General features: G+C 36.5%; 3 protein-coding genes across 4 annotated transcripts; 2 read left to right on the forward strand and 1 right to left on the reverse strand.

The window, feature by feature from the left end:
- Positions 1-7212: 7212 nt before the first annotated feature.
- Positions 7213-11766, reverse strand: eme1 (essential meiotic structure-specific endonuclease 1). 2 transcript variants are annotated; one of them, XM_087793497.1, is made up of 9 exons: positions 11685-11766; positions 10727-11345; positions 10460-10587; positions 10172-10261; positions 9682-9803; positions 8917-9055; positions 8743-8858; positions 8488-8677; positions 7213-8411 (listed from the first exon to the last, which is right to left on the reverse strand). In XM_087793497.1, the coding sequence occupies exons 2-9, from the start codon at positions 11328-11330 to the stop codon at positions 8235-8237; spliced, it is 1566 nt and encodes a 521-aa protein (XP_087649623.1). In that variant the 5' UTR covers positions 11331-11345; positions 11685-11766; the 3' UTR covers positions 7213-8234. The 2 variants fall into 2 exon arrangements, with proteins under 2 accessions (XP_087649623.1, XP_087649624.1); XM_087793498.1 differs by having other exon boundaries at positions 11618-11700.
- A 210-nt stretch (positions 11767-11976) lies between these two features.
- On the forward strand, positions 11977-14459 carry mrpl27 (mitochondrial ribosomal protein L27). Its single transcript, XM_087793499.1, has 4 exons — positions 11977-12047; positions 12296-12424; positions 12688-12755; positions 14184-14459. The coding sequence occupies exons 1-4, from the start codon at positions 12008-12010 to the stop codon at positions 14388-14390; spliced, it is 444 nt and encodes a 147-aa protein (XP_087649625.1). The 5' UTR covers positions 11977-12007; the 3' UTR covers positions 14391-14459.
- Positions 14460-15569: 1110 nt separating this feature from the next.
- Positions 15570-26489, forward strand: LOC148078146 (ras-related protein Rab-37). Its single transcript, XM_087792707.1, has 9 exons — positions 15570-15791; positions 21346-21456; positions 22142-22183; positions 22250-22316; positions 22400-22452; positions 22580-22645; positions 23274-23330; positions 23403-23479; positions 24720-26489. The coding sequence occupies exons 1-9, from the start codon at positions 15636-15638 to the stop codon at positions 24823-24825; spliced, it is 735 nt and encodes a 244-aa protein (XP_087648833.1). The 5' UTR covers positions 15570-15635; the 3' UTR covers positions 24826-26489.
- The last annotated feature ends 586 nt before the right edge of the window (positions 26490-27075 follow it).

A 27075-nucleotide genomic window follows, 5' to 3' on the forward strand; every position in this document is an offset into this window, starting at 1 on the left:
ACAACAAATTCCTGTGTTGTTCCTACATCACTGGCCAATTCAGCTTATTCTGAAAATTAAATGTAAGTCCAGACAACGTTTACTTTCTTTGTTTGCCTTCATGCTATACATAAATTAACTATAAATAGAACGTTAGTTGGTGATAGTTCACAAAAAAATTATTTTGGGTGAACTATCACTTTAAGCACTGATAATTATTATATCGACTAATGTTTTTTTTATAACTCTCTTCATATAAAGCACTATGAGACTTTGATGGGTTATATATACCTTAATATACATCATAATCGTATCATCATCATCATCATCATCATCATCATCATCATCATCATCATCATCATTATTATTATTATTATTATTATTATTATTATTATTTGATATCAATCTTAATCGTATTTATAATAATATACACGTTTGTAACTGACTGACTTGATGAAAAATATAAAAGATTTTCTATGTAGGCTGAAAAATATTAAAGTTCACCAAGTGTTTATTTATTTAGGTCTGCACAAATTGGAAAGAACTGAACGTTGGTGTGTGTAACTGTTTAGGACTGAGACAGGTGAGGCAGCGATGAGTCAGAGTTCTGCGCTGATGACCATGAAGAACTAATGTTGTTCTTATATCAGCAAAGTTACGTCTTACAGTAACAGTTTTGGTTCAATAAAAGGTAAAGTGAAGGAAACATTTAAATAAAATATACGTTATACACACCGGACTACTACAGACCGGCTACTATATATATCCTTACACCATAGTATTGCGTCTCCAGACCAGGTTGGCTTTCCCTTCGTTCTCGCTCCTCTCCTTGGATCTGATTTTTGAATATCTTGTGAAAGATTCCTGACTTTGTCAGCGCTTTTATTCACTCACTTGAGTCCTTTTGTCTTTTTGTTTAGTTGCTGTTGACCCGGTTTCCAGCCATGCCCTGCCTCCGTCCCGAGTGCCTGTTTTTTTTTTGTTCTCTTTTCCTATTACGGACCATTTGGATTTATTAAAGACTGTTTTTGAGCTTTCCTTCCATGGATTTATTGACTTCTTCCGCATCTGGGTCTTATGCACTTTCGGATTGTGACAGTAGATGCAGGATAAGTTTTTCTAATCGCCGGCAACGTGACAGGAATAGTTATGAGATCACAATCTAAAGTTGGACGGATCAATTATGCCTCCACTGGTGTTAAATGTAGGCTTTAAGAGGAGCGACTGATCTCAGATGTGTGCTTGAGCCTGAGGGCACCTTAATCCACATCACTACAGCAGTCGTGCTGCTGAGTTTAATGCTACACAACTTTGTGCTGCTTGAGAATAACTCTTGTCCCAACGGTGAAAAGAAGGCTCAGATGATGGTTTCTAAGCAGAGTGATCATGAATGCCGAAGTTTCTCTCCGAGAAGGGCAGCTTAGGCCCATGTTATTATGATGGATTGATGATAAATAGAGACATTCAATTTCATATATTTAGTTTTCTGGACCTGGTTGTTTTAACACTCATCTCTGGTTGATGCAACAGTGGTCACATCATTGTCATGTGTTCATGTGTAGAATGTATCAAACTGTACTTTACAGAATGTCATCTGGTCGCCATCCTTTGGAGTTGTTTTCCCGAAGTGTTAGAGCTCACGCTGTGGAGGAAGAGAGAATTTGGCAGTCTCTGAGATATCCTGCTACATGTTTTTGTGCTGAAATAAAGCTGGTATCAGTTTGGAGAGGGTGCCATGTGCCATGGTGACAGACAGGAGCAGATTCTAAGACCTATTTAGATGATTGTACAAATGCCTGGTCCACAGATTACACACGAGTCACTGAGAATGTGAGTACAACTGAAGAAAGGTGCAGAAAACCATGGACCTACAGATTGAAGGAGCAAAAATAAAGATGGTTCTAAGACTCTTTTTGATTCATTTTTCTAGGAAACTTGTGTGGGAATAAGTGTCTTGACCTTTATTATAGACTAGTCATTTTAAAAATGACCACACACAATTATCATTAGCTAATGGAGTGTTAATTTAACAACCTTGACTTCATTTGTATATATTGTGGCAAGATTGAGAAGTTATGAGTGCAAGTAGACAGGCATAAGTATTCAACCTACATTTATTCTTGACCACTAATGACAAAAAGTGAAGAAAAGCCTTCAGTGTAGCCAGCATTACATGTGAGGTGCCTTCTTTCTCAACTTCACTCCCAGTAAAGCTGACCCAAAATCCACCTGAACAGCTCCCATGATACTTTGCTGCCTAGCCAACCAATCACAACTGTCAATCACTACAATGTTTACACAGTATAAAAACATCAACATTACACTATTTAATGTTGAATTGTCTCTTGACTGTGTGATTCAACACTTACCTGTGTTGCTTACTTTTAGCCCCCAGATTAACAAAATCTAGTGTTGAAATAACCCTATACTTTTAACAGACACCAACGCCGGAGATATAATCTAACACTTTCAATTGATCTAAATTAAACACCTTTTAATAATTAATATGATAGAAATAAGTCCCGGTTTATGGGAACTATTTTCATCAGACGTTTGATTCATAGGGTGCGTTTGGAACGACACAAGCTAAATCAGCCAACACGAGGAATAGCTGGCAGCTGAAGTATCCTGAAAGGAGATCATTGAACATCCCCAAATATGGTAGGATGGGCTGATGATGTTTTATTAAACAGTATCTTCATTATAGAATGTTCTGCTCTTTAATATCAGTGAAACCGCATATTATTTGTAAACTCAGAGTGTGTTCTATAGATGACCAAAATGTTTTTTGTGAAACTTCATCAGATCATTGATTCTCCAAAGCACTTGTCCTAAACCACTGGTACCGGTCCATGAGCCATTTTATACAGAAATGAATAAGAAATGATTCACTTTCTGTTGTATCCATTATTATTGTCTTAAAGATGTTTTATTTTGGAAAAAATAATTTTCTCCAAAGTCATATTAGCATGTAACTGATAAGCATGTTAAGAAACTATTTTGTTGTAAGTTTACTCTAAAAAGTAAAAAGAGTGAAACGCAAACTATATCTTGTTGCTGCTGCGTGAAAAGTGTATTAAGCTCAAGGATTTTGCAGTTTGTGCCTTTTTTTAAGTTGGCTGATGAGGTTTTACGAACCAGATTTCATAATGGCATGTTTTGACTGGATGAAACCTCATATTATTTGAAACCAACAGCACCACCTACTGAGCTCTGAAGATGACAACACCGTTTCATGAAATTTCGTCAACCAAATATCATTAAGTATACTTTCATGTGCAATTGATTTTTTTAATTCTTATTATTCAAAACATATTTTTAGGTTTCGATATTGGTGAATGTTGTGAAGAATGTCTAAACATAAGTCTGTTTAAATCTCTATAAAACAAATTGCTTACACCTTAAAAAGTATAGCATAAACTGATCAAATGTATCCTGATGGAACAATTTTCTCATTTTCCAAGTCCAATAATTTCTTTTTTCTCATTAAAAGGTAAGTTTTTAATTCAGCTTACACGTCTTTTTAGTATTTTTGTTCTTCTCCTTTTCCCTGTTCCCTTAATTTTCTACTGTAGCATGAACATGGTAATTAAAGTCCAATGACAATTTCATAGCACCTACTTCTTTTATTCAATCTGCCCAAGAGAATACCTGGTCTAAGGTGAAGAAAGGGTTGGGATGGATGTAGCACAGACACAATGACAAGAATCCACCCCTGGCATGAGCACGCAAAGCTGCTCCTTTGACATATTGTCCCCTTTCCTCATCATACATCTTTAATAGTGCAGACGCACACTTGGACTTCCAGCAGAGTCACTGCTTCTGCTCCTTCCACAATATTAAATCATGAATGAGGATTTTCTGCTTTCGGTGGTTCAAGTTATTTGACAAAAAAATGTAATAGTTAATATCCCTACTGCTCATTTGGAAACGTTCCTACAGATCATCCTCATTCATCAGAGTCTGACGCATCACACACTGATGCACGAGGCATTTTATCATTCCACCAGTTCTGATGCTGCTGTTTCTTCACACTCTGTTTGGCTAAACTGTGCCCTCTAGTGGCCAATTTTCGTCCCACTCGCACAATCAGTATAAGGTGCCTGAATAATTCAAGATCACATGGATTAAGACGTAATTTAGAGACGAAACAAGGACTCATTTCAGATTCATATATTACCAATGTTGAAACTATTTCACATGATGAGTATTCTGTTAATCAAACAACTTTTCATGGTTTCCATGGAAACGGCCTATGCAATTATGCAAGTCACATCAGCTCAGTGATCCAAGCCGTGGTGTGCAGTAAATTATGGATGACATGTCTGCTGACATAGGAGCTTCTCATGAACCTAGATTTGAAAAGATGAAGCTTTAAATCTTCTTAAGCTCCCTGATTGAAAATGTGTTTATTTTTGGCATGTGTAGCTCCCAGGTCTTTTGTCTTCGCATTGTGACACCAAAAAAGGAAATATTCATTAAAGCTACTTCAAAATTGGGATTTTGAGGTATTGAAAGTTGCTCCTTTTAAATTCTGATGCTGAGGTCTTGTCACTATTTTAAAACAGGGTGGAGATTCTTGTTTTGTTATCCAAAATTTATGGTTTTACTAATATTAGAAGAGCAAAAAGAGCACAACAACAAAAACAAAAAAAATACATATTTGTATAATTTGTTTTGCATATATGTAATGTCACCGAGATGTACAAACTTGTTTAGATCTTGTTAAGTGAAAGAGTCATAAAAAAAAGTTGTTTTTGTTTTGAGACCAATATCATGAAACAAGATTTTAAGCGTCATCTGAAGATGATGAATTGAAATGGCTCTTATTATACATATCTTTGGTAAAGCGTGAATATTTTAATTACATTCATTTGTTAGGGCAAATTTCTGCTTCATTATATTAAGATATTGCCTCTGATAAAGTCAATGAAACCTGGCATCATTTTTATACTCAGAGTGCCATCTGGTGGTAAACTGTATCATAAGTCATCATCAACCCATGAATAGTTTTTTCACTTATTAGAAATAAAAAATATCTTCTTTTTTTTACTTTAAAAGATTTAGATTCCGAGAGGCCGTTTTTCCAGCGAGGGTTTAAGATAGTCTGGGTTGATGAGGCGTTATCATACATACATATTTGGCTCTGATCTACTCATTTAATAAAACCTGGCATCATTTTGAAAACAGAGAGTGCCATCTAGTGGCCTTTCAGAATAAAGACACTGCATCATGTTACAGTATCAAACAACTGATGAGGCTTCATCAACCCAACAATAGTTGTAGGATATTATTCCAGACGTGTTTAATAGTTTGTTCATTTTTCAAACAGTGAAGTGAGAAGTACACTGAGAATTATTAATAAGAGCAAAAATAAGTTCAATGTGCATTTTAATAGCTGTGAAAGGGGAAAAACTGCTTTTCTCTAATTTGCATAACTTTAGAAAGCGTGAAAACAAGAGAATAAAATGTTAATCAAGCTATGAAAATGTATTATTAAAAAAGAAAGACACTTTTGTTGATAGAATGAAACCAAATTAAATGCAGACATCATTAAAACGCAGATCCACACATTTAAGGTCAGACACATTTGCATTTTGTCTTATTTATGTGACTCACTTACCAGGAAACAATGTCGGAATTATGCATTAATAGTTGGTATAAAATTATCTTCAAAGGTCAACAAAGTTATTTTGTTGAACAAAAAAATAAAATAATTTGATTATTGTTGAATGATTTTCTTTTCCTGCAAACTTTGCTGCTCTGACTACACAATTTCCCCCAGTGTGTGACAAAATAAAGGTTTTAACTAATCAGACTTTGAGGACCAATCGAGTGTACTACAAGCCTCTCCTGGGTGGCCAGACTTCTCAGATGAGGGTCGAGAAATAGCTTGGCTCCATCGAGGATAAAATAAGAAAATGAAAATATTTACTAGATCTAAAAACACTATCTTAAAGCAAAAGTTTCATTGAATGACTTAGTTTAAAATGTCTTTAATTTCAATATTTAAACTGTCGTACATAAGTGATGACTGAGTGGCCACAACTTGTTTTCTGCAGCAACTTGTTGGCTACTTTTCCCTCTTGTATCTGCCGTGTAGACATCAAACTGAATCGGCCAGTATTTGCGTAAGTAACTTGTGTAAACACATTGCAGTCTTTTGAAGGTTCCATCTTTGTTCTGAGGATAAAAAGATGAAACTCGATATCTCTCCAGCGAGAGGTCAGACAGAGAAGGACCTGAGGGAAATAACTTTGCTTCATCTCCACAAAATTTACACACATTTCTTTTTCACTTGGTGCTCAAACAGCTTCTGTTCTTTGCAGCATCCCGAGAGCTTCCTTCAAATACATCAGACAAGACGGGATGGCGAGCGGCCGCATGTCCTGCGGTGCTTACAGACCAGTCTTGAATGAAGTGAATTAAGAGGAAAGTTCAGGGCTGTTAGGAAAGAAAAATGCAGATGTGGAGCTTCGGTCCCGCATGACTCAAGTTCCAGTGAAGATGGACAAATGACGCTTCATTAGACGTTTGTTTGAAGAGATCATTAGGAAACGGACATAAAAAACATCCTTTTTTTTGTCACAGTGTGACAAGGTCAACATACTTTATAGAGTTGAATACAAATGAGTCATGAATCAGAAACCCAAGAAGGTGAAAGTGTTTCTTGTTTGAGGAGCCAGTTCCTGCATTTTTAACTTTTTACATTATTTAAGCATAGTGCAAGACTCATATGGATATGTTGGTTCATGTTTACGAAAGTCAGGTTTAATTTTTTGTGACTGAAATCTCATTAACATTATGGTGAGAGGTCAAATAGAGTTTTGAGCTCACCAGCTTAAAGGGATAGTTCCCCCAAAATACTAATTTCACTCTACTCACCCCTATGTCAACTAAGGTAATGGATTATTTTCAGACTAATCTGTACACATTTCCGAGTTGTAAGCAAAAAATGAATATCCATTTTAATGTGAGACTGAAGTCTCTCCTCATCGAAAAACATTGTCAGTGTCAGTGTTGCATGGACAAGATTTTTGCAGATGGCCTTGGATCGGAAATTTGAATCACTTTAATGATTCAGTTTAATAGAGGCATGTATTAAAATAAGCATATTCTCATATTTTACTGGCATGATGTCTTGTGTGAAAAGCATATTGATTTGTATAGAAATGAACATTTTATTTTAAAAGATTCAGAGGAGAAGATGATTTCCATTGACCCCATTGATAAACCACATATTCACTAAAGACACTTTGTAGAATACACTCTACTTTGATTTTACAAAAATAACTTTTAAGTTTTTGTACATACCATCCTTTACCCCTTTTAAAAAATAAAATAAATACTTGATTTACTTACCGTCTCTGATAGACGACCAGAACACTACCAACCATTTGCCTTAGGAATTACATTTGATGCATCCAATATTTGTTCCCATTCGTAGGGTTTTTGAAGGCAGTTGTTTCTCCCCGTGTTACACACAATAATTGTCACTTTACAGTATATGCATGAAATTAAAAATATTCTGAACATTCACACAGATTTTGCTATAAATTGCATACGTGTTTTTGATCAGAAGGCAAGTCCATTTTGTGTGAAAAGTGGTCCAAAAAGATTTGGGAACCACCGGATTAAGCCTCTCAACAACTGTTCAGACTTGCATGATTGGCTTGATAGTAATGCGATTACAAAAAATGTCAAAAGAAATCTGATGCATCGCACGAGCCTACTAGAACAGCCCCTCCTGTTTTATGTAGATGGAATACTTCAAAGCTTTGAATGACTTCGTTTGTTCCCCCTGACAATTGTTAAACAGAGCTCTGAACACTAATGCATGCCCCCCACACACGTTTACCCCACACATAACATCTCTGGAACAGTCAAGTTAAAATTCCTGTCACATTTTATAATAAAACATCACAAGATTTATTAATGTGTCAATAAAGTATGAAGATTTAGCAGATGGCTTTAAGAAGACGTGGAGTTGCAGTTCTGTCTCGACTGACTATAATTGCCAGTTAGAGTGAATGGTATTTTAAAAGTGACAGCAACCTGCTGGGAAAACAGAAAAGACCTACCCTCGGTGTCTTGATGCTGTCACTCAAAATGACAAGGAACAGCAAAAACATGTAGTTTCTTCTAACAGCTGCTGTAAGTCTGCATATTGAAAGTGTTATTTGGCTTTATAAATCTCTAGAAGATTGAATTCCCATCAGAAGGCCACGAAGGAACGACTAAAAGAACTTGATAGGTCAGGCGGTGGAGTCCAGGTTTTTTTCAGGATCAAGAGAATTCATTAGCAGAAATAGACGTTTAGAGAGTTCTGGTCCGACCCGTCGAGTGGTGGACGTGATTCCCTCTCCTCTGCGGATCAGTAGGTCAGCCAGCAGGGAGATCTTCTCACCATCTGTCCTGCAAAGTTTGTAAGCCTGTGCAGAGGGAGGAAGGCGTCTCACTAATCACCGGATCGTAGGAGCAGTACATGATGTGGGGCGGCGCACTCACCTTGGCAAGCAGCTGAGGGGAAGGATAAGCAGCCAGGATGGTCGACGCCATATCTGGACTGACTCTGTTCAACTGTTGGATCTGCCTCTTCCACACCTGCAGTAGACCGTTACCGTTCTTGTCCACCCGGTGTCCGCCAGCCCACTCAGATTCCAGGTGAAACGAGAAGCCCGTTTGTTCTCTCCCGAGCCTGCCAGGGCAGCAGACGCATCCATATCGTGCTCAAAATCCATGTTACATTACCATTGTTCTTACTTGAACGGAGCTTCTGCTACTGCTTTGGTTGTCATGGCGATGTGCTCAGTAAAGTCCTTCCAGGATGACATGAAGCAGACGGAGACGCTGGTGTGCATCTGAAGGTGGACCAAAGCCTGATGACAGAAAACCGACGTGTTGTACATGTAGCAAGGAAACCGCTCGCTCACCCACCTCCTCGATGTCCACCCGGGACACCTCGGGCAGAGCCTCCACACCTTCAGTCTTTTTCCTCTTTACTCCCTTCTTCGTTGCCCGTTCGTCAGCACTCACAGCCTCTCTGAGCTTCTTCTGACTTTGAGATTTGTGGTGTCTTAGGATGAAACAATGTCAGAACAAAAAGGATTCAAACCATTATCTTTCTTGAGAAAAAGGATCAAAGTAGTGCTTTTGTGTGTACTTGTTCATTAGATTAGATAGACTTTATTAATACTTTAATACTTACTTAAGACTGGCATGTAAGTTCATGCCTTTAAAGACAATGAAGAATACAGGCATGTGCAACTCGCAACAACACAGTTAAAATTGCCATGAGAATATTTTAAATAGTAGTTATATTATAACCATAAACTAACCTTAAAACACTGGATGTCCAAGATCAATGTAAGAGACACTTAAATGAACATGCCATTTAAATATCAATACAGTGCTGTTGAAAATCAATAGGGTAAAGTGAAAAATAAATTGTAAAGTGTATCGACATTTTCATACACCCCTACAGCTTTGGCAAACATCACACATGCTCACATCGTAATACGGATGAAAAAGCAATTCATTGTGCAGGCCTAGTCTGGAACAACAACAACAAATACTCCACAACCATTTTCAAATTGACTTCCATTTTACAAAACAGGATAATTACTTCACCCCATGGGTTCTAAGAAGCAGGATGTTGAGGTGTATGACATATACCGCTAAAATTGCTCCTCATACCCTTACCTGAAGTACTTCTCCAGGTCGACAACCACAAGGCTGAGGATCTTGTCTGGTTGTCGTCTCTGCTGTGCCTGCACCCATGAGGTCAGCGTTGGGCTGCACTCTGACCTCCCTTGCCTGTTTTCCTACATAACAGTAAAATAATGATTAGAATGGTTTAAGCTTAGTCAACAATGAACAGCTTTGGGCAACTGTATGAAAGAAAACAAATTCATACATTCATTGTAAAGCCAACTACTGAAGTACAGTGGATCAAACTTGCTTTAATGTATATCAGAAAACACTTGTAAGTGAATTTTACTTTAATTTATTTTTTTGATGAGCCCAAAATTACATTCACTTCAAACTATGTCACAAACTAAACTGAGGATTCATCACCCTATTGCGTCAGCACCTTCCCTCCCTCTGTCTCTCTTCCTGCCACAAAAATAGGTCTAAAGTCCGATGATAGGCAAAAATGTAGACGCTTTTCAACATGAATCAAGAGACGCACCTGAACGTAGCCGTGGATCAGTGTAATGAAGTCCTCGACCGTCACATGCATCAGCACCTGAGCTTCTGGCAAGCACACGCTGTCCAAAGTCTGAGAATGAGAGTTAACACGTGTAAATTATGGATGTTTTTGTTTTTTTCCTGATAAAATGTACTTTATAAAATGTAATTGTATTTTTTTGGTTCATGAGAAAGAAATTAGTGCACTTTTTATGTCAATTAATTTGACTACTTTTGTTTTTTACTTGTGTAGACTTAAATTAAACTCTGGTTACATTCGGTTCATTACCTGAGGCCCTGAAGCCCTCCTCATCCAGCTGACACTACGAGGGAGGGGCTGTTTTTCGATGGCACAGCTACAGCCAAGAGCCTGCACTGATGCCAGCAGAGCTCCTCCTCCTTCCATCTGTAATAGAGCTGAGCACACAGCCCAAATTCTTAAAACCACAAGATCGTGATGAGAAAAAAACTAAAATGCATGAAAACTTCAACAGGATTTTTTTTAATGTTTTGGCATCATAAGTAGGAATGCAAATACATGTGTTGTCATTCTTACCTGGATCCACAGCAACAACCATGTGCTTGATACATTCGTCCGGTCTCAAGGCTTTGGCAGCTTCCATCAGAGCTTTTCTTTCTGCTTTTTTTGCCTCATTCTCCAGCCTGCATGCATCCTTATCCTTTCGATGATCTTTCATCGTCTGCTTACTCCTCAGAGCTTCTTCCCTGGAGGCCTGGGTCACCTCAGCTGTCCTCTTGGTCACTCTGGACTGTGCTTCCATCACAAGCTGATATTGGGGGATAGTTGAAGCCTCCTTTATTTTAGTTTTAACCTGGGGCATGTACGTCGGCTGGTATGCATTTTCTAGGGTACTCTGCGTAGTGTGACTTTCACTGGGGTTTCGTGCTGAAGGGGCAGACATTACTTTGCCTAATCTCTGTGCAAGCGGGACATACGGCTCCTCGTCATCTGAATCACTGCTTATTATCACTTCTACTTTGGCACAAACACTACTTTTAGCCTTCTCTGTACCATTTACAATGATGTCTGGACCTTTTGTGTGGCACTGTGGCGCTTGGCTTACAGCTTGAATAGGCCTAAGGAAGTCATAGACTGGCAAGTCTTCTTCGAGATCACTAGAGTCACTGAAGTTCCCCATGTTGTTGAATAAAACCTGCAAAGAAAATAGATGAACAAGCGTTATTTATAAATCGATCATCATTATACAAGCAGGTTGAATTGCCTGTTAGGTAGATTCAACAATATTGAGATTTGAGCCACGTAGTTAGATTTTTCATTGTATGTATGACTTTAATAAACTTTAAACCGATACTTTTTAAAGTAAATAAAGTAGGTCTGGATGCTAGCTGTTTGAACCTACAGCTACAGATAAACAAACAAAGTCATAACAATTGGCGTTGAAAAAAAATACACGTGTTAGCCAACCTGATCTTTCCGAACTGTGTATTTTTAAAAGCCTCTAAACACTAAAATACGCGAGTTATTATCATACCACAGTTAAAGTTCTCGGTTTTAGCCAAAACAACCGAGTCAGACGTTTGATTTCCCCGGGTCGAAAGCTAACGGTGCGTTCACTTGTCACTCGCGGCTAGTCCGTATGTCAGCAATTAACCATTATGTTAACTCAGTTAATTAAACATTAAGTATTTCAGAATGTGTCTCGCTTTATTTAGCAGTCTTTGGTGCAGTTCTTTCTCAGAATTACTGTACTTATGTGTCAAGAATGTTTAAATATGAATACGCTCCTATGGGTATTGAACGCACCATCGTAGGGAGGAAGTGAGGTCACGACTGACGTGAAACGCGTCATTTAAAATGGCAACCTTGTCGTCCTTGCTGTCCAAGTGCAGAGCTGGTATAAACTCTACTTCATTCATCTATATTTTCAAACCGAATATCTAATCGCAATGTCTTTACTGAACTGTGTTCCCTCTTCGAATTTTTTTTTTTTTTTTGTTGAGATGATGTTTTCGAAAATGATTACAATACTCCAATGATGTAGTTTCAGGAGGCGATTTAAAAAAAATGTACCTTTCAATTACATGAACGTATATCCCCCTTCTTATAAAGATTATGACGTGTTATTTTTACCTTATTTTCCAGGTTTGCTTGTACCTGCGAGTTGCTCTCAATTGGAGTCTGTGAGGTTTGCGTCAAAGAAATCTGGTGGAAATACAAGGAACAAAAAAGGAAGGAGTGCAGGAAAGAATTACGGTTTCAAGAAGCAAGATGGTACCTTTTCCTAACATGGGTTTTTATTTGCTGTAGAGAGTACTTAACAGGCCTGCTCTAAAATAGTATCGACATGTACTACTTCAAATATGCACATTACAAAAACACTTTTTGTGTAGAGAAAATATTAGGGATCAATGGTGACCAAGATTAAGCACATGGATTATTAAATGTTTAATAATAAATACAATTGGGTGACTGTATTTGGATTTAATTTATTTGTGCTACTATATTTTAATTATTTTTCCTCTTTTCTTGCCTAGGGAACTTTGTGCACGCTGGCAACATCTTGGCTACACAGAGACTGATTCGATACCACCCTGGAGCTTATGTAAGCAAACAAAAATAATTTTGTATATACATTTTATTTTTCTACTACAAAAGCTGGAACTTAGTCCAAATAACTTTGTGGACTTTGACTTTCCTCCGACTGGTGATCATTTCTGCCACATCATGACAGATGGCTACTTGTCATCAGAAACACAACAATTGTCAAAAAGTTTTGGACATTATTTATGGGGGCATTTGGAAAAAAAAGTATTTGCTGTGGGATAGTGTTGTGCTTGGCAGCTTCTTTTTTTGTCATTGTGGTGGACAGAAAGACAGATGTGGTAACAGGGGAGTCTCCATAGACCTGTTTCATGATGATATTCTAATCCGTAGAGAGAATAAAGATGAGATTTTGATTTTGGAGATTTGAGTTGGAAAGATGAAGCTCATTAGAAGCAAGACGGTAGAATAACTCATGTAAAGAAATGTAGTGATTAGGTTCATATAGATTCTTTTATTTACATCAGAATCAGGAACTTTTATTGACAGTGTTGTACGTCATACTTATTATCTATCTAAATACATGCAACTGGACAGACTGTATTGAGTTTGGAGAAGCATCTGTATTATTTTCGGAGTACCCTCACCAATGTGTTTCTACAACTAGCACATGTATTCCAACTCCTCCCACTTGTTTCTTTGTATCTTCCTTAATAAGATATAAATCTGATCTTCACCAGTAGTGTGGGACTGAAGAAGCCTCTTGGATGTGAGCTGAAACGTCTTCCCAAACTATTGATATCGTTATGGAGCACAGACTCAGATGGTTTGGAGAGGCTGAGAGGAAAGACATGTTGGATTTTAAGTATTCTTAAACGAGGTACTAGGTTTACAGGAAAAGCTGAAAGACAAGGAAGGAGAACAAGACAGTAATTTTCCAGATTTTTACAGAACGTTCTAGTCGGTGTTTTTCTAAGTGAGAAGAATATTTTTTATGATTTCAACTCAGTCCTTTTGTACCATGTTCAGTTTCAACTGATGCTAAGTTCAAATATCTGTATTTTATTGATTGATGGTGTCTATTTGTTTGGATTTGATTAAATAGTATTAATATACAAACATTGAAATGCCAAATAAATCACCTTAATGTAAATAATCTCACAAGAGGCTCACAAATTAACGAAAATGTTCTAAATTTAGAAGATTAAAAGTTCACTTATTTTGAAACACGCATAAAAAACACTATTTTTTATCGTTAAATAAAATCAGGGGAAATGTTAAATGTAATGCTATTCCTTAATTCGAACACCAGGTGTCTCTAGTACACCATAGAATGCTTTGTCGCCCGGTCGTTGTGGTGGTTTCAAATTTGACTTTCTTTGAAATGTCTGGACTTCACATATTAGAGATTTGACTCTCATAACCAGAAAACGAAAGTGTGACATCCTTTTAGTTCAGCAATAACGCAATTTGTCTTTCTTCCCTTCAGGTTGGGATGGGGACCAATAAAACACTGTTTGCCCTCGAAGATGGTGTTGTTCGGTTCACAAAGGAGGTCTACATCCCCCCGCCACGCTCCCCTGAAACCACAAAAGTCATCACCAAACTAGTAAAGGGAGCAGTTCTCTACAAGACCTTCATTAATGTCATGCCGGTGAAACAGGAAGGCAAATTCAAACTAGTGGATCTGGTCTGATCTGGTCTCTTTCATCATTTTTTTTGTTTTATGTCCAAATAAATCTGTGCATATTTAGTAAAATAATAATTTGTGTTGATGTTTCTTCAGCATACATTGGTTGTCAATATCACCAGCCAAGTCGTCTGTCATCTCTCCGTCAAGTCTTAGCTGACTCTTTTTTTTTGTATTATTATTTTTAAAAGTATATGATGAACTGAAAGGTCTGGTCAGAATTAAAATCTTGGGTAAGAAACATCGAAGTGCTGCCTTGTTTAATCTAAATGCTGTATTACCAAATATGTCCACTAGATGTCAGCTATTGTTTTGTTTTTATTTCAGCCAAATATATGTTAGGGTCTTTATCGTTTTGTAATGGATCCTTTTTTTTTCTAAACACATTTTAAACAACTTTTTTTTTTTGGAAAGGTTCGTCAGGGACAACAACTGTGGGTCTCTAAAGGATTGTGAGCACATCCGAGTAGGCAGTCAATGGAAACTCCAAGATGACGAAGTGAATTGGCGTGTCGTGTTTGTGTCAGATATGAATCATAAATGCAAAAAATCCATGTTGCTACTTTTAGACCTGGCAAATAAGATGAAGTGAGCTCTATCTTTACTGCTATGGGAGTGACGAACGATAGATAGATTCATAGAAACAAGTGTTGGTATATGCACGTAGGTCCAGTGCTGTGCCTCAAAGCAGAACCCAAGATCACAGATAATTGTATTCCAGTAATTCATTAAGTATTAAATTATTATTTTTATTAACAAGAAAAATGCTAAAATAATGTTACAGCCTGTAATAATTAACATAACCACACGCTACATATGTATTTTTACAATAAAATAAACCCAGCAAAAATAAACTTCAACTGTGATAACAGGTTTTAAGTTTGAGATATTGTAGAAGATAAAAATAGTAACTATTAAAACAATATTAATAATTTTAAATTGTAGGCATACAGCCATGACAGAGCAACGATTATTTTGAAAATGCGTATTTTATATTTAACCCGTATATTCTATTTTGAGCCGCCATCATTTTTTTTATAGACGAGTAGTCTGGTGAGTCTTTCCTGGTCCTCCCCCCCAAACACGTCCTCCTCCTCCAGGCGGATGTGTCACCATCAACCGTGGAAATGTGAAGCGAAGTGGGCAGGAGGAGCCAGAGGAGGAGGAAGAGGAGGAGGAAGAGGAAGAGGGGGATGCGAGCGTCAGCTCCATCAGCATCCACAGCGACAGCCCGCGGCAGAGGACGGCAGGATGGAGAGAATGGAGTCCATGGAACCGATTTCGGCGTCTTACACCACGGACTACCCGGAGATCCAGCCCGACGGCGGGTACCAGCACAGGGAGAGCAGCGAGAGCCTGGCAAGGACGCCCCCCGCCAAGGCTTACGACGAGAACTTGGTGCACAAGGTTTGAGCCATGCTTCCTGCTTTCTCTTCTTCTTCTCTGTCCCATCATTTTTCCTACACTCAACCACATCCTGTTGGTTAAGGTGTGCTTTATCCGCTTTTCCTGCAGGACATTGAACGCATCCCAGGAATATAATGAGAGATTTTCTTTAAAGCAAAAAAAGTATTAGTATGGATCAACGTTGAACTGAATAAACCCATTTAAAATCTCGATAAAAAACAACAAACTTAGTAATGAAAGCTAATATAATGTTTAATAATTTGATTCTAGAGAATACAATTGTTCTGTTTTACTTATGTTATTCTCCTGCTGCAAAATAAAAAAAGATAATTTGAGATAGAACAGATAACAGTGGCACATAGTAAGATACATTCAAACTCTGAAACTACACTTCATTAAATGAAAAACAAATACAATAAAAAAAATAATCTATAATTGAACCATCAAAAATGAATGTTCTTTTCCATAGAGAGGCAACGATCTTGTCATAATAATTGTAATTTTGTAAATGTAATTTTAGTTGTTAATATCTTTAAACTTTTTTATTACCTTCCGCCTGTAATATGTTAATTCAGAAACATCTAATCTAATGAAAAACTGTTTACACATTGAAAATAACATTAAGGTTTGTAACACACTTCCGAATCAGAATTATTTATTATTGTCATTATTAGTGGAGTCGGTCCACTAATGTGGAATTTGTTACGACACACTGTGCAACATCAAACATTATAGAATAACACATTATATATTAATACAAATATAATTTACAATTTGGCTATAATCTTATTAATCATGAATTTACATTTAGAGTTTAAAAAATCTTATTAACAGTCTTTATGATGGACAGTCCATGTTTAGTGGTTGGAATGAAGCCAGTGAGGGGTTGAGTGGGTTTGTTTCTGTGATGCTTCAACTGTTCATGGATCTACGTGTTGTATTACTGTACAAAGAAGATCATATAACACACAGAGTTCAGTCAACATGATGGTGGATGAGTTTGTGTCACAGGACAGTTAAGATTGTAAGATTGTAAAGTCATTGATGTTCATGTGGTGTTAAATTGTGTTTTACTTAAATACAGAGCCAGAATTCAATCATCCAATGACAGTATCATCTGGTGATGATTTTGGAAGGTAGTGTGCCGACCAATATATTTACACTTTTGTTTTAAATGCTTAAAGTCAAAAGTGAATTTCCTCTGCTTTTCTCTCAATTGCAACTGCTTGTACCAACATCCTGTTCAGTGTGATAGCATCACAAGACTAGACCGTCACATAAGAAAGTCATGAAAGAAATAATAGCCCAGACATTTTTCTGCTGAGTAAAAGTTGGTGAAATGGGTGTAGGACACCCACAATACTGTCATTGGGAACATGGCAATCTCCATGATTTAGATGTCTGAACTTCCCTGAAGCATCTACTATTTTCCTCTGTCAATGTCATTGTGTCATATGTTTGTGAAATATTATCTAAGTTTGTTTAATTTAAATGTGCTTATAGTGAAATATATCTACATCTTTATGCTCACCTGTTGTTTTTGACATCTGGTCATGACTCCTCTACTTGTGTTACTTAATGCCTATTTGTTTACATTTATTTTAAGAATATGCCACAGACAAAAAAATATACCTGAGAATTAATTCTCAAAATTAGCTGCAATTGAGAGTTCCTAAATAGAAATTTCAATTTCAGCCCTTATAAAATAGCAAACGACACCATCCTCTAGTGATCCAAGAAGCTGAAGATTTAAACCTATCAACTCAGAGTCTTCCCAGCACAGAGCTTAGATGAGAGCTTTTCTGAAGATTATTTTCTCCATAATGAATCTGCATTAGTGCACATGATGAAAGTGTGGAAGCATCCACATCACTTCCCGTTCCTTCATTACACTGTCATCTATGGAAAGCTTAACTGCGGAATGAAACATATTTATCGTCATCGCAAGCTGTTCGGGAATACTTCCAGATCAAAACAATCCCGTTGTCCTTCTTCATAACATCAGCCATGTCTAATCATCAGCTGTGACATGATCACCAATTTCTAGATGCAGAGCAGTTTCTGAAAACAGGCTCGCTTGTCAATCTAATAACTTGTGTTACCACGGAAACCATACCCCATGTACTGCACATGACTGCTTGTATCCAAGATATTAAACTCTTAAGATCACTTTTCTTAATTCTCGAAGCTTGCCACAGTAAAGGTGGAATATTTAACACGTTAAGGTCATATGTGTCACAGTGCTTGTGTTATCATTTCATGTTTTATATGCTCAGTTATACTCGGTAACAGATACTCTGCTATGGGCTATCCTTAATAGAAACCCAAATACATAGTGTGGCTTATTATACGTAACAATTTGAAGAAACTAAATCATCGTAATACTTTTTATTAGCTGTGTCATCTCCAATCTTTCTCTGCAAATGAGCTCTCTGTCATTAAAAGTATTTGTGAGTCAACAGAAACTCCATGGCAACAGATAAACCACAATAACTCCGGCCACCTCCCAATGTCCTAAAAAAGTCAATAGTAAAATGATTGACTGGTTTGAGTGTGTTTGTACTTAAGCAATTCACTCCGGATCCTGCAGAAAGTGTACGTTATTACACCAATGAAAAATCGTGTAAACAATCCATAAAACAAGTGTACTCTCTGAGTGAAGCAGAATCTGAATTGACAAGATTCTTTCTGGCCTCCCCTTTTCAAAGTAAAAACTGAAAGTGTCCAGCCCCGTCCCCAACAGCGTGTGTGTGCATTTAGCTAGCAAATGAAAGAAAGATAGTTGTTAGCCCAGTTTTCTGTTCTCTCTTTACAACCTACTCAAAGTGCTCCAGTCGATATGGAAATACATATAAGCACCGTCTCTAACTTTTACTGTAAACTGGATTGGTGGTCATGTGGACTCATCCAGACAATTTGAGCAGGTGCCAGAGACAGTTGCCAAGTCAAGAGCAACATTGAAAAAATAGCTAGGAAATTAATCATTGAATGAATATGGAAGAAAGCATTTGTATTCACCATTCAGTCGAGGAAATGATGTTAGAGCAGGGGAGAGTGGGCTTTGTGTTGGTGATGGAAGCACTTATTACTGGTCTCTCAGAGAGGTGTGGTGACAACTGTGCAACCACATGGTTATATGGCAATCATTAGCTTATCCTAACATAGGGAAGAGCATTCTCACACACTTGTCATCCACAGAGAGTCCATAACCCTCTCCTTATTCCTACCTCTCTTAGCAAATGAACACATTTTCATATCGCTGTTATCAAATTATCAAAATCTTACAAATTGATTTGAGTCACTTGAAAAATATGAATGCCAGCAGTTCATGGCAATGCTGCTTTTTTCCGTTTGAAAGAGCAAACATGAGGGGTGATGCTCAGCTGCACCGGGGGTGGAGTTGGTCATCGTGCCCTTATCATCTTGAAAACACAGTCCTGCAGAGTCACGAACAATTGTATCTCTGACTAATCCTGCCACTTGCATTATTCTCAACATTGTTTCAGAGATTCAAAGTCTTGACTCACACGGCCAAGGCAGTTAAGGTTATTTTTATGTATTCTACTTGCTGCTGTTGCTCACTGTGTCGCAAATGCTGACTCACTGAAAATGAGCAATGGACTGCAACAAGTGTTTATTGGTTGTTGCTTAGTCAGAAACTTAACTCTTATCCAATAACTTTCAATTGAATTATGGAAAAGCACTTTGTAGCTGATTTTGCTCAAGGGTATTGCACAACTAGAGGGGCAGGGCGTAATAATAAAAGCGGTGACATTTTGATGTATGGCCAAGAGTGTCCAGCCAGACCTCTTTTGTTCATGCACTAGTTTACATGCAGGTGCAGTCCATGGAAAAGAAGCTTTGCTCAAGGACACACACTGTGAGTTCAACTGAGGCAATGATTCCATTTCTGTGCTTTAAGTAAGTAAGTAAGTAAGTAAGTCATATTTATTTATATAGCGCTTTTCGAGACCAGGGTCACAAAGCGCTTAGACAATCAAAACAATACTCAAAAAAGTACATACTTTAAAGATCAAGATAATACTGAGAACAACACAGGAGTTAGAGAAATTCAAGGAAAAGCCTGAACAAATAGAAACGTCTTAAGGTGTTTCTTAAAGGAGTCAGTAGACTCCATCAAGCGCAAAGAGAGAGGAAGATCGTTCCAAAGCTTAGGAGCATGTCATGTCATCTTACTATAGTCATTGGCTTCGGATGGCTGCTCAACCTCTTGCTACGTCAGAATAATGAGGTTACATTTCTTTGTATACATGACAAGAATCATGTCCATGACTATGGATAAGGTTTATTGATGATGATTTTACTCTTTAGAGAACATCCACACGAACAAAATAAGTCCTGCATATTGAATTCAAGCAAAGACCCTCCTTATTGACACTACATAGCTGTATCGTGATACAGTGGATTCACTACACCAACACAGTCTTCACTACACAGCTGTATGACAATATATATTTTTTTACTACACGGCTGTTTTATGATACAGTGTGTTCACTACACAGCTGTATCCCAATATAGTTTGTTCACTACACAGTTGATTCGTGATACAGTTTTTTCACTAAACAGCTGTATCACAATACAGTTTGTTCACTACACAGCTTTTTCATAATACATTGGGTTCACTACACAGCTGTATCACAATACAGTTTGTTAACTACACAGTTGTTTCATGATACAGTTTGTTCACTACAAAGATGTATCACGATACAGTTTGTTAACTACACAGTTGTTTCATGATACAGTTTGTTAACTACACAGTTGTTTCATGATAAAGTTTGTTCACTATACAGCTGTATCACGATACAGTTTGTTCAGTACAAAGATGTATCACGATACAGTTTTTCACTACAAAGATGTATCACGATACAGTTTTTCACTACAAAGATGTATCACGATACAGTTTTTTCACTACAAAGATGTATCACGATACAGTTTGTTCACTACACAGCTGTATCCCGATACAGTTTTTTCATTACAAAGATGTTTCTTGAAACAATGGGTTCACTACACAGCTGTTTCATGAGGCCTTATCACTAATACATACTTGAATCACTCTTAATACAACAGCAAGTTTCCAACTTCATACTGAATTGATAACATTAACATATAGGTTTTACTTTTGTTAGTGGTTTGTTTGGACTTTGATAATCATATTTTGTTGTTTTTAAGTATTTGTTCTCTCTTTTTGGCCCCTGAATCTTTTTTAAGATCCTTAATATCTATAACCGTTTTAGTATATAAATGCTTTTTTTTCATATTTCTAATGTATTTCTCAGAAAATGTTAGATGCATAATTTCTTTGTGCTATTTTCCTGAATAAAACGTTCAAGTTAAGGCTATCTAAAACCTTAAAAGTATCCTGAGAAGGAGAAGATCGATTGAAATCGTAACTGATGAACCGTGTACTTTCAGGCATGCCAAGAATAATTTTAAGGGAAGGTGGAAATCAATAACTCTCCAGCAACTTATTCTATATATTGCCTTCAGGTCTATTGAACTGTCACCTTGATGACAAGTCTATATCTTCCTGCAGACAATCCTGGTGGGAGACAGTGGCGTGGGAAAGACTTCGCTCTTGGTGCAGTTCGATCAGGGAAAGTTCATTCCTGGGTCCTTTTCTGCCACCGTGGGCATCGGATTTACGGTTTGTGTCTGATTACGTTCCATAGTCAAGAACATCATTACCTAAAAATAACTGCCTGGTTTTTGTTGACAGCAAGGGTTGGCTGTTACTTTGCAGGAATATCGGACGAAAGACTGGTTATTTTATATTTTTGGAAAGTGTTTTGGAATCCATTTTCATTTATATATATATATATATATCAAAATACATTTCATATAGTCTTACTTAGAATGTATTATTATTATAATGTCTACATGTTTCCTCTGTTGTTGAAGAAATGAATGACCAATGAAATGTATGAAATCTTGATAAAAACCATTACCTATCTTGCTTAACCTTTGTGTCTCTGGGTCAAGGTGACCCTATGCCCGAAATTAAATGTATTTCTGTTTTGTGTATCCTGTGAGTTAAGTAAAACGACTTTTACCACTGCAAATGTATTTCTGTTAACCAGAATCATCTTGACCCAGAGTCAAAATTTTCAAAACAAGGGATACCATTAGTACTTTTGTTTTTTCGGGCCTTTCGGTCATTTTGACCCAGAGATAACACAATGGTTAAGAATACCTACATCTTTATTTCAAACTTCCATCATGGCTTAAAATAAATCCAAGAAGATAAGAATCCCATTGTTTTCTGTGTTCAATAGAAAGGTAGAAAAGTACTCAGTATACACGTTTACACCTTTCATTTTATTTTCTTACAGAATAAAGTTGTACCCGTTGACAATGTGAACGTGAAGCTACAGGTCAGTTACACATACTAGACACTGTTGTGTTGAGCCATTACATTACAAGTCTTTTTCCTGCTCCAGATTTGGGACACAGCAGGACAGGAAAGATTTAGAAGTGTGACACACGCCTATTATAGAGACGCTCATGGTGAGAAACCTTTGCCCAAACCATTGTGTCTGTTCCTTCTGATCCTGTGTAGTTGAGTCTTTAATCGCTCTCTGTTCCTTAAGCCTTGCTTCTTCTCTATGACATCACCAGCAAATCCTCATTTGACAACATCAGGGTAAGTTCACACACATATATATATATATATATATATATATATATATATATATACTGTATATACACACATAAATACTTATATATATATATATATTATCTGATTCTTTTATTTGTACCTGTTCCTCAAGGCATGGCTAACAGAGGTCCATGAATATGCACAGAATGATGTAGTCATCATGTTGCTGGGCAACAAGGTGAGAATTTTTTTTTTCTTTTATCAAGAAGAACTAATTGTTTAATAATAATGTCATAATAATAATGTCTTTATTGAGGTGTATAATTCCATAAATCATTAGTTAGCAATCGAATATAAAATAAATATAAAGCATGTTAAGTACATTACATATTATTAAGAGTGATATGTAACATGTGCAAAACTGCTATAAAATACGCAAAGCCATTTATCAAAACAGCAGGATTTACATCTTATTTTATATGCTTTCATTAAATTTTAACACTGTCAGATTTTTTTTTCAATAGACATACCAAACCCAAGTAGTGTACATGTAGTAAGGAATGATGGCATCAATAAAAGAAGATATATAGATTTTAAAATAGAGGGCTGGGCTGTCTTATACACAATTCAATCTGATTTTAAATTCTCTTATTTTCATGACATAACAACAATAAATAATACTTATAGCTGAGAGCTGTGTTCTGCCTTTTTGAGCTGTTTGTGTTTAAACTCGCCACTGAAAAAACATTTTTCCCATAAATCTATAATTAATATAATCCATTAAAATGTAAAGAGGGGTTCTTCTGATTAACTGTACTACTTCAAATGTTCCCCATGACTTACAACAATGTGTGTGATTCTTGCAGGCAGACATGAGCAGTGACAGAGCGATCAGAAGAGATGAAGGAGAGAGACTTGCTAGAGTATGTTGTCGTTAAACTAAAGGTGAGACGCTTGATTGTTGACTTGTTTCTCTGTATCCTTTTTATTTGTAGGAATATTCAGTTCCCTTCATGGAAACAAGTGCAAAAACAGGAGTCAACGTGGAGCTGGCCTTCAACGCCATAGCCAAGTAAGATAGTTTTTTTATAAAGGTTGTTTACTGTAGATGATCTGTAGTATCCCACTGGAAAATTTATTGTATTCATTAAGTAAATGTTAAAATAGACAGATTAATATTTTGTTTGTTGTTTAATATGTATATTAACTATACTGGGCAGTAGTTCTTATTGGTGGTTGTAAGCAGTTTTCCATGACACACAAAGGAAAAATAAGAACTGGATATGGAAGCAGACTGGCAAGTCTATCCTGTCACTTAGATGTAATACCGCAAGAGCAAAGCAGCTGAGTAAGGGTGAAATATGAGGATTTAGTCCAAGCACAAATATGAAAAAGAGAGCAGTAAAATTGTGTGAAGGCAGCAGTTCTCGTGCTCTAAGGCTAGAAGTTAAACTGACTAAAAGTACTATGACATATAGTATAGTATTTTCACCGGATTGATTTATATTTATACATTTGTTTTTAACTTTTAAAATACAGTTATATTTGAGAAGAAATTAACGGTTTGGTGTACATTGACTACCATTCTAAGCCTTACATTAATGCAGTTAAGCTGACAAGTTTCATTATCTTTGGTCCTGAAAAAGAAACTAGTGTAAACTTTGGCCAGAAAAGAAGTTCTGGTGAAATCTGATCTTAACACAAACAGCATCATTAATAACATCCAAAAACATGGATTTAACCATCAAAATAGAGATTCATGTTCAAGCTTTATTTGTTATCACAAACGTTGAGACACTGTCCATATACCTGTCAACAAAAAATCTATTCAACTGCTGTAGCTCCAAGAAGAAGGTAAACAACATCACACCTGTCCAATCCTGTGGATTGAGTTGCTTTTGCAGCTTGTGATTTAAGATGACGTCCAGGTGGGTGCTGAATCGTGCGTCCCTAAGAGACCACACCCTTTCTCTGCTAGATAAGTTAGAAAAGAATATTCCAAGAAAAAGAACTAAGGTGAACTGCCTTGGATTGTCCTCTCCTCTCTCTATTTAAAAGAAAAATCCTCTATTTTAAGCGTTCTTGTTTTAAGCATTGGACCTTTCCCCACTGTTTATTTGAACATGTCTTTTTCTCCAACTTTGATCTTATATCATAGCAACACCTTGATATATTTCAATTATGATTTTTCACTTGTTTAGGAGTGTTTTATAACTCTCTGGTTTTTAGTTGTATTGATACATGTAAAATGTTAGTTTGAACTCAAATTCATTCATCGTAGATCCAAACTAAAGACTTCTCGTCCTCTCTAGGGAACTGAAGCATCGAGCCGCTCAGCAGCCTAATGAAGCCAAGTTCAAGATTCATGAGTACATTCAAGGACATAAGGAGAAGTCCGGCTGCTGTAGTTACTTCTGATCGTACGAGTCCTCCGTCCCCTCCGAGTGAAGAGACTGTGCTGCCCGGCTCGCCACAGTCCCGCTCGCTCAATGCTGCACACATGTTATGACACTGCCAATCTCTTAAGACCAAACCTCTGAATAGCCTAGAAGAATACAGTTTTTATTTTTTTACCTCTCAAGACTTGTAAAAGAAGTTGAAGACATTTTATTAGAGACTTTTATCTGGAGTATAAAGCAGTGGCTAATTTCATGTTATGCTGCATTTTTAAAATACTGAAGCTCTTTGCATTCACTCAAAACAAATCTTTTGTTTTTTTAAGATGAATATAAACACCCATTAGTTGAAACTATATTCTTAATTAAGTTCTCATGAGCAAGTTGCTGATTCATTCCTTCAAGACGCTGATTCCTAACTGGTGTGTTGCTGAGACGTAACATTGGGTCAGTGGCCAGAGAAATAAGTAATGAATTCCTTTTATTTAGAGCATTACAGACCAATAAACAGGGCGGCCCAATCCTAGCAGCATCAGCCCGAGCAAAAGATCATTATTTCAGGATTAGAAATGTGTTTGACTGTATTGTAATGGAGTTCATTTTCTAAATGTATTTACCCTGGCATTGGCCATCCTATGTTCTCGCATATAAAACAATATTTATGAACATGTACATTATTGTATATATGCCTGCATCAGCAATTTCATTTCACTAACATGGAGTATACCTGGTTGCTGCAGCTCCCACTTTTTATTAAAGAAAATTCAATGTTCATTTCAATAGACATATTTTAAGTTTCTCCTTCAAGTGAATGCAATTAGCAACAGTAGTGCTGTTCTTAAAAACGATTTTTGGGTTTGTTACTTGAGTTTTGTTTGTGTGTTTATTAGGTTATAAGATATGCTTGAATCCAAAAATCAAAGCCATCAACCAGTCAACATCAAGCCAAAGCTTTTAGCTGCTTTAAAAAAATCTGCTGTCAGAACAATGGAGAGTCCATAATATTGTTAATTGAAAGGTTAACAGTAAATTAGTGCTGACACAAACCTTTGCATGTCAGTTTGGATCCAAATGTGACAGTAACAAGTAAAATATGCTTTCTCTCTTGTGCCGTCATTTTTGATTTCATAAAGACATGTATCTACTGTAACCGTTGATGTTTGTTCCAAAGTTTGATAACCTTTCTTTCTAAATATCTCAATTTTACAGACCATGATATAAAATGTGATACAAACAAGTTGATATTTTTATGAAATAAAAAAAGAAACGTTACAATAATGTCACTGGTCAAGTGCCTGTGAACTTCATATTGTGAGGCAGCAACACTAAACTACGTGCTGCATTAAGAATCAACGTTAATCTTTTTTATCTATTTTGTCCCTTATTTTAACATAATATATTTCATCTTAAGATGATGATGTAAACTCAATGACTAGCCTTTTTTTTTTTACCATGAATGCCTTTTATTTTATTTGTCTGAATTCTCAGTTCAAGTGCACAGCGATGTCACCTCAGCAAGTGTTCAAGTATTGTCTAGCAACAATATGCAATGTTCTTCAGAACGTTTTATGCTTGATCCTGTACTCAGAAATGTTGTATACCATGAAGATTTGTTTTTATTTATGCGTCTGGTTGTACCGCAATATATTGTTTGTTTGGATATGATGCATTAAAGAATTAAATATTTTGTCATTCCAGGATACAGCTTTTTATTTTCAAATAAACATTTCAGTTTTTTCATTTAAAAAAGGGTTTACAGGGTTGAGCTACATTGCAATCATCTGTAAAGCTTGTTCAGGGTACAAACTTTGGTTATATTCCTTTAATTCTAAAGACATAAGATGTGATAGAAAGAAATCAATAACTGATGGCTAACAGTAAGGATATTAATGCACATATTGTTTACAAGTAGATTACCAAAGGGCAAAATCAAAGAAAAGTGGAGGCGGAAAATCAGAAAAGTTACTTGTGTACTAAATATTGGATCCAGGGAAGTATTAAGTGTGTGGGTTTTCCCCTGTTGTCGGCTTTACACAACTTACTTACTGCCTTGTCTTGAGAAAATATTCCTTTTTATGGAAGTTTTTTTTTTTTATTATCATTATTATTCAATCAAAAAGTTGCTTTAAAAATATTTTTTGTTATACATTTCTATTTTAAAAAGCAACTTTTTATGGAATTTATTAATTGCAACACGAACTGGAACTCCTGTTGTGTTCTCAGTGTTATCTTGATCTTTAAAGTATATACTTTATTGAATATTGTTTTGATT

This window comes from Callionymus lyra, chromosome 6 (genome assembly GCF_982586985.1).
Source record: "Callionymus lyra chromosome 6, fCalLyr1.hap1.1, whole genome shotgun sequence".
Classification (NCBI taxonomy): Eukaryota; Metazoa; Chordata; class Actinopteri; order Syngnathiformes; family Callionymidae; genus Callionymus; species Callionymus lyra.

Excerpts from the sequence above, each read along its gene's own strand:
- eme1 (XM_087793497.1), bottom strand. The coding sequence starts at position 11,330 with ATGGGGAACTTCAGTGACTCTAGTGATCTCGAAGAAGACTTGCCAGTC. Across the intron at positions 10,588-10,726 it reads GGTTGTTGCTGTGGATCCAG|CTCTATTACAGATGGAAGGA; the intron begins GTAAGAATGACA and ends CTGTGTGCTCAG. Across the intron at positions 9,804-10,171 it reads TGATCCACGGCTACGTTCAG|GAAAACAGGCAAGGGAGGTC; the intron begins GTGCGTCTCTTG and ends ACTGTTATGTAG.
- mrpl27 (XM_087793499.1), top strand. The coding sequence starts at position 12,008 with ATGGCAACCTTGTCGTCCTTGCTGTCCAAGTGCAGAGCTG. Across the intron at positions 12,048-12,295 it reads GCTGTCCAAGTGCAGAGCTG|GTTTGCTTGTACCTGCGAGT; the intron begins GTATAAACTCTA and ends CTTATTTTCCAG. Across the intron at positions 12,425-12,687 it reads CGGTTTCAAGAAGCAAGATG|GGAACTTTGTGCACGCTGGC; the intron begins GTACCTTTTCCT and ends TTTCTTGCCTAG.
- LOC148078146 (XM_087792707.1), top strand. The coding sequence starts at position 15,636 with ATGGAGAGAATGGAGTCCATGGAACCGATTTCGGCGTCTTACACCACG. Across the intron at positions 22,184-22,249 it reads ATGTGAACGTGAAGCTACAG|ATTTGGGACACAGCAGGACA; the intron begins GTCAGTTACACA and ends TTCCTGCTCCAG. Across the intron at positions 23,331-23,402 it reads AAGGAGAGAGACTTGCTAGA|GAATATTCAGTTCCCTTCAT; the intron begins GTATGTTGTCGT and ends TTTTATTTGTAG.